The sequence below is a fragment of the Echiichthys vipera genome (assembly GCF_963691815.1).
Source record: "Echiichthys vipera genome assembly, chromosome: 22".
Taxonomy (NCBI): Eukaryota; Metazoa; Chordata; class Actinopteri; order Perciformes; family Trachinidae; genus Echiichthys; species Echiichthys vipera.
The window spans coordinates 14,712,747-14,731,101 of NC_139847.1; the positions used below are offsets into that span (position 1 = coordinate 14,712,747).

At 43.0% G+C, this 18,355-nt stretch overlaps 1 protein-coding gene across 8 annotated transcripts in view; it reads right to left on the reverse strand.

The window, feature by feature from the left end:
* Nucleotides 1–355: 355 nt before the first annotated feature.
* mark2b (MAP/microtubule affinity-regulating kinase 2b) overlaps nt 356–18,355 on the reverse strand; it is a 53,642-nt gene continuing 35,642 nt past the window's right edge. For 3 of the 8 annotated variants that reach the window (XM_083937127.1, XM_083937129.1, XM_083937126.1), the window contains exons 16-21: nt 15,545–15,685; nt 10,512–10,778; nt 8,015–8,041; nt 4,311–4,349; nt 3,497–3,606; nt 356–3,326 (exon numbers count right to left, since the gene is read on the reverse strand). In XM_083937127.1, coding sequence (XP_083793253.1) covers nt 2,977–3,326; nt 3,497–3,606; nt 4,311–4,349; nt 8,015–8,041; nt 10,512–10,778; nt 15,545–15,685 — 934 coding nt within the window. In that variant the 3' untranslated portion in view covers nt 356–2,976. The remainder of the gene's footprint in view (nt 3,327–3,496; nt 3,607–4,310; nt 4,350–8,014; nt 8,042–10,511; nt 10,779–15,544; nt 15,686–18,355) is intronic. The other 5 variants (XM_083937133.1, XM_083937128.1, XM_083937132.1 and 2 more) reach the window with 4 other exon arrangements.

Here is an 18,355-nt window from a genome sequence, read left to right on the forward strand (position 1 = left end):
CTTGATGAGACAAAATGGAATGAATCTGAACACCGACAGCTCCACGAAACTGCCGAGGACGATCATGTGATATGATTGAAAGCTTCAGCTGCTAAACTGACCTCGTGGTGAGACCGTCAACTGCCGCGCTGCTGAGAGCTTCACGGAAGAACATGCTGTTATCTGACTCCAACGCGTTAATCTTGCTTTTTCGCATGAGGGATTTCAGAGGCAGACTATCATTATATCATTGTTTTTATTACTATCATTGTAATTTTTCATCATTTTGTCTTTGCACAAAAAAAACAAACAAATAATACATTTTTCAGGAGTCGATCACCCCTCCCAACCCCAAACCCACCACTACAGTTACAGTTTTGCTCAAAACACATTTAAAATCAATGTAAATTACAGCAATGTAAAACGAAAATAATGTAAAATAAAATCAACCCTGAAAGAGATAATATAACAGCAACAGCCAGAATAATAATTAGAATCCAATACCCAGCACCTTAATACAATGATCAACTTTTAAAGAAAAATCTGACGTATTAAAAACTGAAAGGAAAATAATAAAACGACAGTGTGTCATTGTGAGAGAAAGAAAGAAAAGGTGTTAAGTTCGGTACAACCAGGTGACGGGACCCAGCATTGTCCCCATTGCCCCCTTTCTCTAACTCCTGTGTGTGTGTGTGTCTGCATGTGTCTGCGTGTGCGTGTGCGTGTGTGTGTCTTCTGCTTCTACAAACTGGAGCATCGACGCAAAGTGAGAGAAAGGAAGCGACGTCTCCTGGTTTGTGGTGTTGAACGTGAACATGTGTTCCGATATGAGAAGGTTTTGGCGAACAAGTCCTCCCTGCTCTACTCTGCTTCAAGCCATTCTGGACCGATAAGGCCTTAAAGAAAACAGACATGAAAGAAAACAAAACATAAAAAATGGCCAAAATGCACGAGCAGCAGTCGTCACCACCACCATCAACATTGTTAAATACATCGATAACTGCTGTCCGCGCTTACACGAAATCTCAACGACCGTCCAGCTAAAATAAGTCTGATGGAAGTTGAAGATGTGGCAGTCAGGAAAAATCCGAGGCACTCCGATTGTGAGTGAGGATAAAAGTCCTTTATTAGATCATGGATATGCCGTCCCACACTTGCCGTCTGCACTTTGGGGGAGGGGGGTTGTGTTTAATGTGATACACAATGAGCTGTGTGTTAAATGTAAGTGTTAAAAAGGTGCACTACACCGAAAAGGCAGCAATGATATGATCCGACGTGACACTTCACACCCCGTCCACCCTCCCTCCCCCCCCCAACCCGAAAAAATCCAAATCTGTACAAACCGAAACTTTCAACGACACAAAAATATATTATCAAATCAAAAGTAGAAGAGGAAAATAATTCACCATTCGTCGTCGTCGTCGATTCTTTTTTGTGTTTTTTTTTGTTTTTGTTTCCAGTGATCTTTTATAATACACTCACACACACACATGTACGTTTTGTTACATACTCCAAAGACACCTTTTGTGTGTGTTTGCTCTTTGGGAACACAGATGGGGGGAGAGAGAGAGACAAGAAATGTGTCGGTTTGAGGTTGACATTCTGGATATGAAGGCGTGATGCCAACCAAAGTGAGACCAACATTTGAAGAAGAAGAAACAAAAAAGAAAGAAGTACAAATAAATCATTCGCGCATGTATGTGCTGACAACAAAAACAAACCCCAAATTTAATTCTACAAAGAAAGGCAACATAAAATCCGTCAAGAAACCCGTCCACAAACTGTCCTTCCCTCCCCAGGTTCCCATATGCCCCTCTTTTCCAGTGCACAACTCTTTTTAAAAGCCAGAACAGAAGAAGAAACTCAATTTACCAAAACGAAACAAAGAAAGAAAAAAAAAAAAGTACGGACTTGAAGCCAGGTTAAAGCCCGTACGATCGATGACGTCGTCAGGTCTAACTGGACTCCTCGGGCTTGATGGCGTGAGAGAAATTAAAAGCGGGGGAGAAAAAAGGGAGTGAAGAGGCGAAAAAGATGGATGTGTTTGTGCTGAGTTCAGTTTGAAATCAGAAGAAGAGAGGGCGGTGAAGAGAGAGAGAATGAGTGTGTGTGTGTGTGTGTGTGTGTGTGTGGGGGAGGAGGGAGGTGGTCGAAAGGATGGATCAGGTGGATTTTTTAAAAGTTCATTTCGGGGCAGGAGGGGAGGATTGAGACGGTCCTTTAACCAACAACAGCAGAGTTCTTCCATCCAAAGTCCATCTGTGGGTGTGTGTGCGTGTGTGTGCCTGTGTGTGTGTGTGTGTGTGTGTGTGTGTGTGTGTGTGAGACAGAGGAAGTCCTGGCTCAGTTGGAGTCCATTCCTTTTTGGAGGAAAATCTGAACAAATTCGATCAAAACTCCTTTGAGCTTTCCAGCAAAATAAGGCTCTGAACTTTCTGTCGATCGTCAACGTTTTCTTTCAGCGACGCTCTTTGTCCTCCATCCAACCCACACTTTAACCGGCTCTCGCCCCTACCCAAAGCCCTGGCAGCAGGACCGCGCAGAATAAAACTGAATAAATAGCAGGAAGAAGTGACAGGAGTGGTCAGAGTGTGAGTACTAAAAAACAGAGAGATCGGACATGCAGAAGAGTGGAACGTCTAAGTAGAACGTGACAAAAAAAAAAAAGAGAACAGCAGGGAAGGAACCTCGGTCTATAAGTACTTCACAACTCAGAGGAAATCAACTCAGAGTTTGGAACAGCAGGGCCTCGGGAACGTAAGGAACCAAACTTCTAGAAAAGAAACGTTTTCTAGTCTCAGAGAACCAATAGCCCTCCTTCAGACCTTTGTCCAGATAACAATCGTGTTATGTTTAAAGTGATCCCACCCTTTAGCTTACCTCCTGACCTCCACAGTGCCCCCACGCCGCTTACAGCATCATCCTCACTATCCACCCCTTCACCCTCCCTCCTCCACCCTTTTAATCTCATCTCTTCTCGTTGCTGCTCCTCCGCTCTCACAGTTTGAGCTCGTTGGCGATCTTTGACGCAATGTTCTTAAAGGCGATGGACGTGCCCGAGATGCGTTTGAAGCGCACGCCGTTGAGGGAGAGCCGCGGCAGCTTGCACACCTCCATCTCCCACTGGACGAAGTCGTCGCGCGCCGGGTTGCCCGACACGCACAGCAGCATGTAGCGCTCGCGCAGCTCGTACTCGCAGCTGTTGGAGTCGAGCACCTTGCGGATCTCGCGCATCATCTCCGCGGGCTCCATGGACGACGTGGTCTTCATGGACCAGGTGAAGCGAAGCGAGCGCGGTTTGGCCGAGTCCTTCTGGCTGCCGATGGCTGGAGGGGTGCCGGTGCCACCTGGGGGGAGAAAAAGAGTGGTGACAGGGGGGAGGAAGAGGAGACTAATAAAGAGACAAGTGGGAGGAACAACTGATAGAAGGGAAGAGAGATGGCTGCATGGGAGAAATAACGAGAGGCCGGTGACTGTTCTGTTTATCTTACGGACAAAAAATGAGAAGCCAACATACCGGTGTTACCAGATCCTGGTGAGGAGTTGTTCTCATCGTTGTTAGAGGAAGAGGAGAGAACGCCACCAGACGTCTTCTCGGACTTGTCCACTGTGCTGCTCAGCATAGACCTGGGTGAGGGATGGGAGGGTGAAAGAGAAGGAGAGAGGTGGAGGAAGACGAGGAGAGAGAAGGAAAGGGCAGATGAAGAGGTTAGAGAACAGGGGAGGGAGAGGAGAGGCAGGGAGGTGAGGATGAGGAAGAAAGGAGGAGCACAGAGAGAAAAATTAGAAAAGTGTGAGATTGAGAGGTTTATTTAAAAAGTAGAGACACAAAAAAAGGAGGGGAGGAGGAGGGATGATTGAGAGGAAGAGGGAGGTGATGAGGTCGTGGAAATGAATGAAGACAAAAAGCAAAATTTCTTTAAGTACCCCTGTGTGTGTTTGTGTGTGCACATCTCCCAGGTTACTGAAGTGTGTGTGACAGAGCTTTGTTTTTGAAGTCTTTTTGCACACAAACACACATTTGGGTACTTCAATTCTGATTTCCTCTCTCACACACACACACATGCAGGTCAACCTCCACACCGGCACTCTCACTCTCTGGGATGCTACCATTCACTGCTAATCTCATCCCCTGATTGGTTAAGCCGTTATCACCATCACCAACCAATTACATCCCTGCTCGGCGACGGCGACCCCCCCCCCCCCCCCCCAGCCATTCACAACAAGCTCAGAGATCATGTGCTGATTGGCTCCAGTCTACTGATTGGCAGGCAGTTTTGGTAGAGTCTGGGGTTTTTTGTAGGGGTTTTTCGGGCTCCTCTGTATCTCACCTGCTCCCCTCATCCCGACCCTCTCCCTCATACGGACTCCTCGAGAAAAATCAACAAAAGTTTAGTCTTTTTGAGGGCTAAGGGCAACAACTGGACTCTTACACAGATGGTTAAATAAGCTGGTTGAACACAGTCGCGCTGCTCGCCATGCCTGCCTGAATGTTCCAATCCAACCACAATCCAGCATCGACGCTAAATATCTCATTTCCACTGCAACTGTTCAAAAGTCCACCCGGTGACTTCCCGGCCCACAATGCAGATCCCAAAGCCACTCCATTAGTAATAGTAAAGTTATAGTAACCGCTATTTCACAGCTCCTCAATGAGGAGACGTCATGCTTAAACAATTGAAAAGATGAGTCATGAAAAGCTCTGAGTTGCACCAGCCATTCATAAAACCATGACTAAGTTCTGAGTAACTACTGGTTTCAAAGTTTTAAACATTACTCCTAAGCAGGCCTGTTGCAATAAGCAATTAATCAATTAATCAATTAATCGCATGATAACTTTTGAGGAGCTCCATAACTTTGCCAGCGGCAATAATTTCCATTTTTACATTTTCCTTTATCAAAGAGACAGGAGGTCAAGAGTTTTCACTTCGGTGCATCTGTTTCCACTGAGCCCTCTCTCTACCTCAGCCTAATGAGGACTTAACACTCATCTCGTCTCGTGTCAGTCACTTGTCAGCAGCAATAATCTCTGGGACAAGTTATCGCCCAGCAAAATTTGTTATCGTGACAGGCCTAAATATGTCTCAGAGTTCATAGTATTCATGCTGTTTACAGTCCAGTAAGAAGGAGTTTTACATTTTAGAATTTAAAGAACATTGTGTTACTTTTGGGAAGTCATTTAAAACATTACCTAAACAGGTCTTTTATTAGCAATCTAATTTTACGAGTTCCTTCAGTAAGCCATGCAACAGATATTTGTAACTAGTCTTACATATGAACTAGTTTGTGTGTGGTTTTTTTTACTGATTTATGAAACTACACTTCAGGAACACTTGTGCTAGGATAACTAGGATAACTAGGATAAGTTGGAACTTAAAAAAACGGGTGCAACCAGTTTCAGGATGGATGAGAAATGGGGATGATGGATGGAATAGAATGGGCTGAGTGGAAATGAAACTAAATGAAAAGTTTGGACAAAATCTAGATAGCTCAAAATAACATGGTTTCATGGTTCATTTTCAGATCAGAATTAAAGTCATTGGAAGTAAATTGGAGAAAAACAGAATGGATTCCAACAAAATATGGAACCATTTGGACCAGAATGGAATGGGTTGGAACAGAATGGTCAGCATGGTGAGGGCGAGTTGAGCGGCTTAAGGAGGTTAGGAGCATTAATGGTCCCGGCACTGCATTAAAACCTGTATTAGTAACACTGGAGCTCCAAAGAGGCTGGTTAAAATCCTATAGATATACATAAACATCCTAAATGTGTCAAAGTTTGATTCCTGCCTTAATGAATGTGAATGACATCAGCTGACAGGAAGTTAACAAGGACCAAGGCTGTTGCCTAGCAATGGGATTCCATTAAAAAGGTCTATACAGCACATATGTAACACACACCCTAACACACACACAAACGAACAGTTTCTCTCATACCAGCAGACTGAAAACATACTCAACAAACAACGCAGAGAAGCAGACGACAACAAAGAAAACATAAAGACAGAAAACAGCTCAACACGTGCAGTGGACAATGGAAGGAAAGGGACACATACATGACAAATTCAACAGTTTATGGTCTTATGGTCATTCTGTTGTGGGAAAAGACATCGTTCCTGTTTTGCCCCCATTTAAAAAAAACACATCTCACACATGTAAAATACCTTCTGCAACAAAAATATGGTTACAAATGTAACATGGGAAATGATAAGTGGAAAAAAAGTTAAACAAGTATTTCTTAAACAATAGAGGTAAACTGGTGAACCATGTACAATTAAGTCATGTGTGCCATCTTGCATGCTCTGTATGATTTAGGTAATATGAAGGAATGCAAAATGGCTCCCAGAGGAAGGGCACTATGACAGCAGGGGAAAACAAAGGGTTGATATGATCACTTGAACAAGAAATCTAACTTTAGATAAGGAGAACGTTCACTCTCCGCTACATAGAGTGCACTGTAAGTACATTAAAGTAGAATCTATTTGTATACTCAGAAATAAGTCATTTGTCACTAATTTATACATCTATTTTAAAGCCGATTTTCCCCCTCAAATATCAAATGTAATAATTTATGAACATCTTTGAAAAGGCTTTGCTACTTATGTGGGAAAACTGAAAGATAGTTCTTCATTACAATGTAATAATTAAAAATGATCAGCTTCTAACCACCAGGTGGAGCAATTGTCCACGTTAAAGGACAATTGCTCTACCTGCTGGTAAAAAGCAGACAACACACTCAAAAGGCAAATGTGTGTGTGTGTGTGTGTGACACAAATGTGGCTGTGGAACGTGTCATCAGCATGTCCATATATACATTTTGAAATATATTATAAAATGTGTCATCATGTAATCATCATTTGCATATGGTGCGTGTGTAATGTAAATGTTTGGGTGTCAGTGTAAATCAAGCATCGTGTGTGCGTGTGTGTGTGTGTGTGTGTGTGTGTGTGTGTGTCTCCTGAGCATAAAAGGGTATTTTCCAGCCAGAGTAGGTCAAAGCCATCCAGTTCTGTTGCTGCTGCTGTTAGAGAGCCAGTGCCAGAGTGAGAACAGAGCGATGAAAGAAAGGAAGAGTGCAGCCTCCAGAAAAGAGTGCAGCCTGAGAAACACTGCAGCCCCGTCCCTCCCAGGTCCTCTCCTCCTCTCTACATCCCTCCACGACTACTACCTTCTTATTATAAATTACTCCCCCTGTTAAATCCTCACAAACTTATGCCAAAAACACAACTCCAGTCTCTATTTTGACTTAGCCGATGAAAGCAGAGAGGTGAGATGGATGGTAGTTTGGTAGGTGGCGTTAGCTTGGATAATGGTTAGCAATAATAAAAGTGACACAGCAAGACTAAAATGAAAACACCTGCTTTAAAAACTGAAATCTCCTCTCTCTCATAAGGAAATTAGTATGGGACGGTGTTCATGGGGAGACATTTTACACCATAACTGCGCCATTTTCTAAGATTTGGAGTGGAAGACCTCCATTAAGCTCAAGAGAAGGATAATATTACCTGCAACTGAGGCTAAGAAAGTGAAAGCAGAAAGGGAGTAGTATGATCTATTGCACCATTAAGACTCGACCTAAATCTGGGACCCTACAGGGGAATGCGAGCTCACACACTCTACCTGGTAAATCAATGGAAAAAGGAGGGATGAGGTAGGTGGGAGGGACGATGGAGAGACAAAGAGGAAGAGTGGTGAGGTGTTATTGTGCCGCATGATGATGGAGTGAGTGAGTTAAGTGAGTGGGTGGCTGGGTAAGGGGGAAGTTAGTCAAATTAAATAAATATATAAATAAACAAAAGTGGGCCAAACACGGCACTCAAAACCAGAAGGCTCAAAAAAAGGGCCAACCACAGATAAAAAAGGGAGGAGAAAAGATAAGGCTCAAGGCACAAAAGAAAGATTTCAACAAAAAGCTGCACGAAACACCAAAAGGGGAGGAAATATATATATATATATATATATGTAAAATATATATGAAGAAGAGAATATACGTATATATCAAGGGGTTATATTTAACGTTGGGGATGTTGCCTACCTTCTCGGAAACCTGAACGAGAGATTTCTACAAAAACAAAAGAGGGATAAAGAAAGAAAGAAAGAGAAACAAACGTATATATAAAAACGCATAGATTTGATGACTTTCCTGTAAAAGACAAGCTGCCCTCTGAGTAGCAAACTTTAAAGCACACTGTCCAACATCAACCAAGCTCATTTTGGGGTCGAAGCAGCGAGCACAACCAACATTAAATAACCAAAAATGAACAAAATCAGTTTTACGGCAGTCGACATTCAATCTGAAATGTGTTTAAATGTGCAAAATATTGGTGTTAATGTGTGAACAGTCATGATTAAAACGCACACCAGAACACCATAGAGGGATGTAATGAGCTCTGTGGGAAAAGTCCATTAAGAAGACTGAGTTTGAACAGTCCCCCCCCCCCTCTCCCAACATTAAATGAAGCGCTCCTCCACATACAGTCCTGGGTAATCCTGGAAGGAAGTGTTTGAGGTGAAAAGTTCAAATAAAAAAGGGAGAGAAAAGCACAACCTAGACACACACAAAGACACATTTTTAAATGAAAATGCACAGGTTAAGCAACAACTTCATCTTTAACACACATTGAGAAACTTAATCGAGCGCACACACATGCAAGTACACCAAGCAGGAAAATGCAGTGGTGAAGTTATATGATATGTTAATAAAATACATAGCTCTGTGTGTGTGTATGTGTGGTCAAACTGTACAAATGCAACACAATCTCTCTGTCTCCTTTCCAACACCTCAACTTCCTACCAGCACGCCAAGTTGTGTGAGTTTGTGTGTGCATGTGTGTCAAGGTGTCCCCACTAGTGGTATTTATAGTTGAGGGAAAAGTGATATCTCCGGTGTAACCATGGATACTGTGGCCACAGTATCTCTGAGTGGGAGGCCTAGAGAGTGGCTGTAACACACACACACGCGCAAGCACGCACGCACGCACGCACCTCGTCCTCACAACACTTGCATTAATAATGAGCCTTCAGGGCTGCTTGGCGACACAGGAGTGATGACTTACAATGGGAACTGATTTGATTTTATTGATACCAATGCCGTTATTGATTCTAGTTGATCAGTCTGATTCTGTATCGTTTCTCTTATTGGATCCTGATCAATTTTCTGTGCGGAGAAAAGTAGACCTACACAGGTTTTCACTGTCTACGCAACTGTGTTATTATTTCTGATTTTTTAACACAATGTTTTTATTTAGGTTTTCAGGTTTGTTACCATAACACCACGATTTGGACAATTTCTTTGTCTCTGCCATGACTCTTTACAAGTTTCCAGCAGCATAACCGAGTTCCAACTGTCAGAAAAACAAGCATTGGAAAATGCTGAGCTCGGAGGCATGCAATCCCATTTCAGATTCCAATTTGTTACCGGTTCTGAACTGGTACGGTTCTCGTCCTACCAACCCTACCTGCTCTCTCAGCTTTTCAGTATTTCAATTCTCATTCCTTCCTCTTTCAGTCTCGTTCGTTCCTTTAAGCCCTCGCTTCCTGCCACTTCCTCCTCATCTTCCATTCTGATGGCGACCTTCGATTGTAACACGCCAGTCTGCCTCGTTGCTCCTTTTTACTTTTTTATCTTTTTCTGACTCAGCTGCATGCAGACTTCACCGCCCTTCATGCATGATTTAAATCAAACAAGCCTTTCTTCTACGAAACTAGTAGAAACCACCAATGGACTTGGCAAGAAGAAGTATCAGTGTAGTTCTCACAACACACTCGAGTCAAAAGAGCTGGTAAATACTATATTGCTCAGGTTTTTCCTTCCCTTCCACTTTAATAACCACAATGTACTGTCTTCATGTCACTGTATTTATACAGCAGATTTGTATCAAAGCTACAAAGCTGACGCCACTTCCGGAGAAAAATTTCAAAAAATCTAAATAAAACCAGTTTAGCTTTGATAACAACTAGGTACCCATATGAGCAGTTTTAGTGCTGCAACCTGCAGTAGAGGCCTGGGATGAAAACTGGGACAGACGTGGAACCAAAACCAAAATTACTCCTCAGTCACCACTGCTCAAACAAAATTATAGAGGAGACACAGCTGTTCCCTTGCTCTCCCTTTCTACTCCCAGCAGAGTTACAGATCGGCACAAGTTTAGTGATAGGGATGAGATGAGACCCGCCCCTTTAAAGAAATACTCTGAAAACCAGCGATGACATGGACTTACGGCACGTTGTCCCTGCGAGGAAATGAGCACATGAAATGACTTGTAACGTTAACCTAGTCATTTTCTCTTTTAAGCTGAAACCTCAATACTCAGAAAAAGCTTCAAACTGTACTTGTGCTGCAGAGTATTTGGATAATAAGTAGAACAGCTGCTCTGCATTTAGGACGCTACAAACTTTCTTCTTCTGCTACAAATCCTCTCCTGTCTGTCTTTCTTGCTACTTCTTTTCTCCTCTCTCTGACACAGAGCATGATCAGAACTATTCACCCGTCCCATTTTCCCATGCTCCTGCCTCTCTTTTCCGCCACTCACCTGCGTACAAACTTGGATGTGAACTTGCTGAAAATCCCTGTGGCTCCGTGTGTCCTCCGGGCCTGGCTGTTGCCATGTGACAGTGACGGCGACGCAGGCCCGCCGGGGTAGGCGGAGCCCTGCTGGTCCCGGGCACCACGCTGCTGGCCTGCGTGGAATGTGCTGCGGATGCCGACCCCTCGGGAGAAGTTGGTGCGGTCTGACACGGCAGCGCTGCTGATGTTGTGGGCAGATGGGGAGGCACCGGGCGCCCGCTGAGGTGCGGCACTATAGAGGAGGAGTGGGAAGAAAGTGAAGGCAAATGGAGGGAGGGATGGTGAAGAAAAAGGTGAGACAGAGGAGGAGAGGGCATAAAAAAGCAGAGAAGTAGATGCAGAAAAGATGAAAGAGGTGCAAAAAGATTGGAGAGGGATTGGAGAGAGGTTGGAAGGTGTGATGAGAGAAATGGCAGCGAAGAGAAGGTGCAAATGAAGAAGAATTCATGGTGACAGAGATTGGACAGAAGACAAAAGAAGGCAAAGCAGGAAATAAAGAGAGTATGAAAAAAGAAGGTTGGACATGATGGAATGAAAAGGTAAAGGTTTATGGAAAAAAGGGGGGTATTGGAGGTGATGCAGGAGGAGAGAAGCAGAAAGAAAGAAGAAGAAAGTTATAACCACAGGGGATGAGAGTGAAGAGGAGGGGTGTGGGAGAGGAAAAAAAACGTTAGACACACACACAGTGGAAATCACTTCCTTCAGATGTGCTACTTACCTCAGAGTAAAGTCATACAAGTATCTATGTCTGTTCAACATCTGCTAGCCCTGATGTTTCATATAATCTGCCAAGTCATTATTTAGGGCCAGGTCACTGACAGGCGCAAACACAAACACAGTTAATCCTCTTTACCTTGACCGTAGGGCAAAGCATCACAAACCTACAAGTCTCTCTCTCTGTCTCAAACACACACACACAGCAACTTTTGACCGAGCTACGAGCTTGCATTGGCTTTGTAGGCATGTGTGTAAGCATCTTTCATGCCAGTGTGTGGCAGTGGCTACACCTGCAGCAGAAGGCAACAGAAACAGAAAAAGCACACAAAACTCAGAGACCAGGCAAATGCAGTGTGCATGAGTGTTAGAAATAAAGACATTGGAATAAATAAGAAAACTTATATCCACTGTAAAGGGCTGCAATGGCTCTGGGATACCACAGAACACAAATATTGCATGTGCAACATCACCACCGCGTGACAAAATTTCTTATGTGAAAATAGGCTTTAATTAGTAGGCTTATGCACCCAGGTAAAATGCTAACACATAAACCAGTGACCAGTTCAGCTGATGTTACTGTATATCTCTCACTTATGTCTCTGATTCAATCACTCTCTCCCTTAAGACATTTAGTCTGTAACAGACGTTTAGTCACAACTAATCTGTAAAGAAACATGCCGTCACTGCCAATCAGTAGTCTGACGTTACAGCATCTGGTCTGTATATGTTGCTATGTGAAACTAGCCTGGACACCAGACAAATCTGGCAGATACGTCTGGCCCCTCTCCCATACAGACAGATTTCCAGACAGCAGATCCTGGGGAAGCCAGTCATGGCCGTTTATCTCATGCAGGGCTGGTTTAAGATGAAGACAGACAGAGGAGCGTCATGGTTACTCACTCAACTGGCGTTCTCCATCCATTATTGCCCGTCTCTCGCCTCAAACGTTTTCAACACATTTTATTGCACTGTTTAGCTCAAAGTTTGTGACCCGGCCACCATATCTTTCCTGTTTCAAAATGGACCAAACACTGCCCCAATACATTTACGAATGAGTCTGTCGATACCAGGTTAATGTGAGACAACACTACCTATCAAGAAAGAGGGACACAATCCAAAGTCTTGTGGTTCTGACATCGTTTAAAAATGGGTAGCTGAATAACTGCATTGTCAGTTTTTAAGGACTGTATGTGATGTTGGGGTGGGAGTTAAATGGTGTATCTGCTGAAGCAAGCAGTGATGGTCAAATATCACCCGAGTGAGGTAATAAAAAAGCGGTCCCATGCAGAGCTCTAATACACTTAACACTACAAAGAAAAATGAAGAGGCTTTCCAGTCCAGTTTACAGTCTAACTGTGTCATGAACCGCTTCAACACATCCTTTAACCTTAGGACGAAGGATAAAATACACCTTTACATACAAACACACAGCTCTTCTATGGATACAGATGCAAGGATAGACAGGCTGGATGAGGGGGGACCAGTGAGTAACATACATTCATAAAGATGACTGTTGAATGGGAAGGACTACATATTGCATATAGCTGTAATATTTTCCAGTGAGTGTCTCGTAAGGAAAAGATTAGTGCCGGACTGTAAGGTGTGTTATAAGGTGATGTGGCCGATGTGTCTTTATGGTGCAGCTGGATAATTTCCATGCTAGACATGCTTGATTTGCATATAGTAAACTGCACCTCTACCTTATACAAATGTGGGGCTGTATGTGTGCAGCATCGCTTGCTTTTTTTCCAGTACATCATGAAAAGTAAAACAGACTGTTGAGAAAAATACTGAATTGTCATGAGAATGGTATTTGAAACATTTTTCAGAAGGGTAACTTGGGACGACTGGACAAAACAGGAATGAGTGGGACTTCAGGACACAGACTATGCGCTAAAAGCTGCCTAATCCTGACTTAGGGTACAGTCTATGTGTTGGAGCGGTACCTTCTCTCCAGCGTTCCCAACCAGGTTCTGAACAGCCCAAGCTCACTGCTGAACGACGCATGCAACAGAACAAGACTTCAACATAGAGCAGACAAAACCAAATACAGCCAGAGGGCCACCTTGACATTTGCTCTGCTGGAATTTTAGCCAGACTTTTTTTTTTTACGGGTGGTGGGGGTGTTTCACTAGACAACTGTCACAAAAAGGGTGGGGGTCTCTTAAGGATGAACTGATATGCCACTTGCACAGACAGCCGGTATTTAAGGGCGCTGAGGAACACATGCAAAGACCTTTCACCGTATATCGTGACACGTGGCTGGAAGGGGAAAAAAGAGAAGACTAAAACTCAAAAATATCAAAGTAGCCCTTGAAAAAGACTCTATCAAGCGGGCGAGCTAAACAACAAAGCAGGCATAGAAAAGGCAAACACACAAATAGCAAACACACACGATTACCAACAAGACACAGTCATTACTCCATTCCTTTCATTCAACGAGACACGTCATGGTATAGTTAATCAATGAAGACGGGGTTTTCCCAGGCGACTGCATAACCGAGGTGGGTTTAAACAGCAGATTGAGGCCGTATGAGAAAGCACTTAACAACCTTTGAGGACAAAAAACAGGCTGTGGGAACCATAAAAAAGGTCTATAAGCCCGGGAAAATCCTTCTGTCAACACACACAACATGTCAGAAAACCAAATGTATATTTTTCATATTAAATATTATTAAAATATTAGTAGATGCAACAGATTATATGCATACATTTTTACAGAAGCATGCATCAACACAACTATCACATCTGCATTTTCTCTGGTTCTCCCCAGAAGACTTTTTAAAAAACATCTTTCTCTTCAATCCCACTTTTGTTGGGACATCGTCAGTAGGGGTGTGAGAAAATATTGACAAACTTGAGAATCACAACATTGATTTTTGTGATACCATATCGACTCTCAAAAACATTTGATTTTGAATTAACCCTCTGAGACCCACAGGACCCCAGATGATCTCGGCTGATATTGCTCAAGGGGTATGAATAACAATCTTAAGTCTCTCTCAAATTTTGGCGAGGGAGAAACTGGCATGACAGTGGTTAATTTCCGACGTTTGACACAGATTTTCACTGAAATGCAGCTTAGAGCTTCGAGACGTTGCAAGCTAAAAGTTAGCAGATCTTGTTTGTTTAGATGGTGGCTCCTTCTATTACTAAAACTGCTAATCAATCAGGGTTGAGATAAGGTTATACTTTAAAGTTTGGAACCTTTGCTTAAGGGGGGAAGTTATACATATATAACATTTAACAGGATAACATTTTTATCCTATAGGTTTCTAGGAGATGCCATCTCTTTAGAAGGCAGATCTACAGCACTCTTCACTATAAAGCCAGCCAAAAACCAAGCTTATATAAAGGGCAGGCCTGCATACAGTATATGCCTGCCTGGTCCATAAATGTCTCTTCTCTGAGTCAGTCTTTTTTTTTCCTGGCAGGAAACTAAACAAGTAAAGTATAGACAGTATAGTGAAAACCTGCTCAACTTGTTCTCAAACTCTGACTGCTCAGTTATGTGTGAGGTTTGAGAGTGACTGATTGGCCAAATATGTCAACATCTCCACACTGAGTTTAGCTAGTAGAGCTTTCTGAGCTTCACAATCTACTTCCTGGCTGTTGCTAAGTAACTGGTGAGTCTATGATGGCTGATGTTAGGCATTTCAAACATCTCACTATGGTGATGCTGTAGTGGTAAATATTTGTATACTGGAAGTACAACGCGGAAGTGCCATTTATATACTGGAGGTAGATACTCAAGACAGCACTATTGATACCACCACAGTAATTAAACTATTTCTTGCCTTCAGGTGAGGTGATGACATGTCGTCTCTCTGCTGCTACACAACTTGACTTCCTGCTTCTGGCTTGTCAAGGAGTTTTACAGTAGATTTAAACTGCATACGTTACGTAATTGGACATATTAGCAATCATGTCACTGCCGTGTGCCAGGGTTTGTCACTGTGTAAAAAGGATTAAAAAGGTAATGTCCCTTTAATCAAGCACTGGTGGAAGGTTTCAGAGCAAACAAATCATTTAATCCTTTTCTCATGTCTCCTTGTTCTCCATTGAGTTCTAGTGGGAAGGAGGATCATCTGGGCTGAGTAAAGTGGTCGAACTGAAACGGGCTGAGGGAGCTATGAGCAAGTGTCTGTCTGTCTGTGTGTGTGTGTGTGTGAGTGAGTGAGTGAGTGAGTGAGTGAGTGAGTGAGTGAGTGAGTGAGTGAGTGAGTGAGTGAGTGAGTGAGTGAGTGAGTGAGTGAGTGAGTGAGTGAGTGAGAGACTTGCCTTGGCCGTGGTGCGTGCAGGTCAGAGGGGCATGGATGATTGGAGGAGGACAGGGACTTGTGGTGGCGGGGGCGCGAGGAGGAGGAGGAGAGGACGGCAGCAGCCGAGGCAGTGGAGGCGCGGGAGCCCGGAGTGTTTAGGCTGGGAGGAGGGGGAGGAACAGGAGGAGTGCCCCGCCCAACGCGCACGCACACACACACACACACACACACATATGCAGACACACCCACAAATGTTACAGACACAGGACAAACGCACCAAACATACATACAAACATGACGCATACACACGTTCAGACACACCGGGCGGGGTTTGTGTGTGGATGGGCGGGGAGGTGAGGTGGAGCATGGTTAGAAGCAGCAACTTATAAAAACACAATAAGGGGGAGGGGGGAGGAAGGAGGGAAGAACAGAGGAAGTAGAGACAAAAAGAGGCAGAAAACAGAGCAAAAGGACAAAGAAGAAACGTTGGTCTTTTTTGCTGCTAACATTGCTTCATCGTGGTTTCACAGAGCAATCACAAACCACAATCAAAGGCTGACTTTGTTCTTGTACCTGACACAATGGCAGAGCACAAAAGACCAACTGTAACACACACTTCTCTATTGGCTAGGAAGACTGAAAACACACTCAGAACAAACTATGTGGAAAAAGTCAGGTCACCAATATTATAGATGTGTGTACAAAGCATCAAAAATCACCACATAAAAACTTAAATATATATTAAGTATACTGGGGCTGAAACAATTAGATGATTAATTGGTAGACAAAACAATTAATGGGCATCAATTTTGATAATAAACTGTTCTACTTCAATAAGCATTTCAGAAATGCAAAACTCCACTGATTCCAGCATCTCCAGTGTGAATAGTTGCTTGTAAATTAAATACCTAATGCTAATTCTGGTCGGCAATTTGAGGATTGCACTTCTGCAAAAATCTGAATTTTAAATGATTTTATTGACTAAATGTTTAATCAATTAATTGAGAAAATGATCTGCACATTAATCACTCTTAAAAAAATAATGGTTAGTTCCAACCCTACAAGACAAACTAATAAATAAAAAAAATAAAACATCAACCAGTTAGCTTATGCTCTCTCTCTCTCAGGTAATAATGGGCGGTCAGGTGCTGAGTTCCTTCATGACGACAAGCGGATGTTTGGCAGTAAATAAAGCTGCTTTCACTGTCCTGTTGTGAGATAATCACTTTGACCTCTGAGGCCGCAGTTTCATGGATTTGACCTGTCTTGTGACTTCTGTCCCTGACTTTCCCTCTCCAATCTTCCCTTTCCTTTTCCACACAAACAATCTAGGCTATACGTGTAACAGTAATAGTTCATTGAATTACTGAAAACAACACTGACTATTTCCTGAACCCTCTCCTAATGAGCAAGGTTGCTACGGCTACAAAGCTCTGCACATAACTGACAGGTCTAACTTGACTTTATCCACACAGAAACACATACAGTAGGAGACAGGGGAGAGTGGTACCAGAGGGAGAGAAAGATGGAGAGAGAGACGTAGAGAGAGAGAGAGAGAGAGAGAGAGAGAGAGAGAGAGAAGAGAGAAAGAACAAGAGAGAAAGAGAGAGAGAGAGAGAGAGAGTGTGAGAAAGAGGGAGAGAGAGAGAGAAGAGAGAGAAAGAACAAGAGAGAAAGAGAGAGAGACATTTATAGAGGTCAACTAAACAGCTGCTAATTACACAGAAAACAAACATAGCGGAGAGAAACACACTCTTTCTGACAGATTAGTACAGCTAGTGATGGAAAAATAACTGCATTCACTGGGCAACCCAGTGTGTGGCAAGAGTTTAAGCATGTGTGACATGTATACTGTATTTAAGCTTGTGTGTGTCAATGAGTTTGTATGTGTACAGCCTCAGTTTGTGTGCGAGTGTAGACATTTTTGTGTTTGTGTAAGCCTATTAAGAGGCAAGTACGGGGACCATATAGTGCCACTAAGAGTTAATATTCCATCACAAGTCTTCCTAATCTCCTTAGAGAGAGGGGAGCAAAAGAAAGAGAAGATTAATATAAAGACAAGAAGGTATAAAGGGAGCAGAAGAAAAGAAAAGAAAGGACATGCCAAGAAAATTTGAGTGATCCAGTGGGAAAAGAGCAGATAAAAGAGCACCAAACGAAGAAAGTTAGAAGAAGGTCAGAAAGGAAAAGAAAGATAAATTGGGGAAAGGAGGGTATATCAAGTATAAAAGCCCACACTTCAAAGCATTAATGATGATCAAATAAAGTAACTTTAAAATAAAAGCAGATGACAACTACTAAGTTAGCAGAGCCTACCATAGCATTAGACCCAGTGCTAAAATCCCACTGCCGTCTCAAATGACCACATCGTCCCTTTGTAGTGCTTAGACTGAAAGACAATGGCGAAATTTAAAAAAAGCTAGAGGCTTTTTCAAAGCTTATCAGTCCGAACATGGACTTTTTATGATGTTGTCGGTAGGGCACTATGTTGGAATCGAGGGGGTCATTTGAGACTGATTCATGAACAGGTAATAAAGCAGTGATGACAATGAACAATGCATCGTGGTAGGGATTAGGGTTTGGCTTAATGTTTAATGCTCATGAAAAAGCACACAAAGCATATGGCTGGTTAAGCATGAGGGATGTGTGTGTGGTTGTATGTGTGGACACGTATGAGGCACCAGAGGCTTAAAATCCCGGGTGACAAACTCGACGGCTTCAATCGATTGCTAAAATGACCGTGTGAGCTGTGTTTTTATGGCCTAAAAAAGGAAGATTAGAAAGTCTACAATCAAGCAATTCCAAAATGGACAAAAAGTTGTTTGATGTC